At 41.1% G+C, this 2164-nt stretch overlaps 1 protein-coding gene across 1 annotated transcript; it reads left to right on the top strand.

Moving 5' to 3' along the window:
* Positions 1–622: 622 nt before the first annotated feature.
* LOC112123011 (olfactory receptor 14I1-like) lies at positions 623–1579 on the top strand. The gene has a single exon (XM_024221715.2). It carries the CDS (start codon positions 623–625, stop codon positions 1577–1579), a length of 957 nt encoding a protein of 318 aa, XP_024077483.2.
* Positions 1580–2164: the final 585 nt, after the last annotated feature.

Here is a 2164-nt window from a genome sequence, read left to right on the forward strand (position 1 = left end):
TGGAACAGGTCCCATATGAGGAGAGATTAAAGAGGCTAGCACTTTTCAGCTTGGAAAAGAGGAGAATAAGGGGGGATATGATAGAGGTATAAAAAATCATGAGAGATGTGGAGAAAGTAGATAAGGAAAAGTTATTTACTTATTCCCATAATACAAGAAATAGGGGTCACCAAATGAAATTAATAGGCAGCAGGTTTAAAACAAATACAAGGAAGTTCTTCTTCACACAGCGCACAGTCAGCTTGTGGAACTCCTTACCTGAGGAGGTTGTGAAGACTAGGACTATAACAGCGTTTAAAAGAGAACTGAATAAATTCATGGAGGTTAAGTCCATTAATGGCTATTAGCCACGATGGGTAAGGAATGGTGACCCTAGACTCTGTTTGTCAGAGGGTGGAGATGGATGGCAGGAGAGAGATCAATTGATCATTACCTGTTAGGTTCACTCCCTCTGGGGCACCTGGCATTGGCCACTGTCGGTAGACAGGATACTGGGCTAGATGGACCTTTGGTCTGACCCAGTACTGCCGTTCTTAGGTTCTTATGTTCTCTGTCACTCTAATCCTGACCATTGTCCTTCACATTCCCTCCACAGCCATAACACAGTGTACTGAGGAAGAAAATGTCCAACCAAACCACCGTGACTGAATTCCTTCTCCTGGGATTTTTTGACATTTGGGAACTGCAGATTTTACACTTTATTGTGTTTCTAGTGCTTTACCTGATATCCCTGCTGGGGAACCTTCTCATCATCACAGCCATAGCCCTTGACCGTCACCTTCACAACCCCATGTACTTCTTCCTGATGAATCTGTCCATCCTAGACTTTGGCTACATCTCTGTCACCATCCCCAAATCCATGGCCAATTCCCTCATGAACACCAGATTGATTTCTTATTTTGGATGTGTCGCCCAAGTCTTTTTTTTCTTATTCTTTGCTTCAGCAAATTTTGCGTTACTAACCATAATGGCGTATGACCGATACGTCGCCATCTGTCAACCACTGCTCTATGAGATGGTGATGACCAGGAGAGCTTGTGTCCAAATGGCAGCCAGTGCCTGGATCAGTGGCATTCTCTACTCTGTATTGCACACTGGGAACACATTTGTGATATCCTTCTGTGGAAGCAACATGGTGGATCAGTTCTTCTGTGAAATTCCCCAGCTCCTCCATCTTGCATGCTCTAACTCATACCTTGGTGAAGTTGTTCTTATTTCTCTTTGTGTGCTTTTACGTTTAATCTGCTTTGCTTTTATAATTGTGTCATATTTTCAGATCTTCAAAACAGTGCTGAGAATCCCCTCTGAGCAGGGCCGGCATAAAGCCTTCTCCACCTGCCTCCCTCATCTCGTTGTGGTCTCCTTATTCCTTTTCACTGGCCTCTTTGCCTTCCTGAAACCCACCTCCAACTCAACCTCAGATCTGAATCTCTTGGTGGCTGTTCTTTATTCCATAATGTCCCCAATGTTGAATCCGATCATCTACAGCATGAGAAACAAGGAAATGAAAGGTGCACTGAGTAAACTGATAGGTTGGAGGTTATTCAGCAAGAATAAAATGTCTATATTTCTCCACTGATCACAGTTTCATTCTATATTTCTTTATAAATATAATCGACTGATGACATTATTGCCTTCATGAGAACATACTGTGCAATCTGTTTATGCAGAATTGGGTATTTCCCCTAATAAAAATCCAGACACATTTAAGTCAAGAAAAAAAGTAGTTACTATAGGTTTTTATCAATGTAATTAAGATTGGAATCTATCTATCTATGTACTGCTTGCAATCACCATTCTATGTGATAACCTTCCACATAAAATCAGTAGCCATAGCAAAGTCCCTACTGGGTTCTCTGGCTCTTCTTTTTTTTCAGGATAACAACTCTGACTGAGGTATCAATGCATTTGTTTTTTGTTTTTGTTTTGGTTTGTTTGTTTGTTCGTTTGTTTGTTGGATTTTTAGTTTATTTTTGTTTAGTTGTTTGTTGTTTTTATTGTTTCTTTGTTCCAGGTGGGTTTGCAGGTGGGAAGGCCTGGAGAGATATTGAGTGTTTGGTAAGACAGGATATTCAATGTTTGCCTTTTCTTGAGAGTGGTCATATGTCATCTCTTTGATGGGGTTTTCTGAGTGAGCTGAAGGTTTGCTCCCCACAATGATAAA

The sequence above is a fragment of the Terrapene carolina genome, unplaced genomic scaffold (genome assembly GCF_002925995.2).
Source record: "Terrapene carolina triunguis isolate 2854851 unplaced genomic scaffold, T_m_triunguis-2.0 Scaffold1001, whole genome shotgun sequence".
In the NCBI taxonomy this organism is placed as follows: domain Eukaryota; kingdom Metazoa; phylum Chordata; order Testudines; family Emydidae; genus Terrapene; species Terrapene triunguis.

Coding starts and splice junctions, on each gene's coding strand:
- LOC112123011 (XM_024221715.2), top strand. CDS start 623: ATGTCCAACCAAACCACCGTGACTGAATTCCTTCTCCTGGGATTTTTT.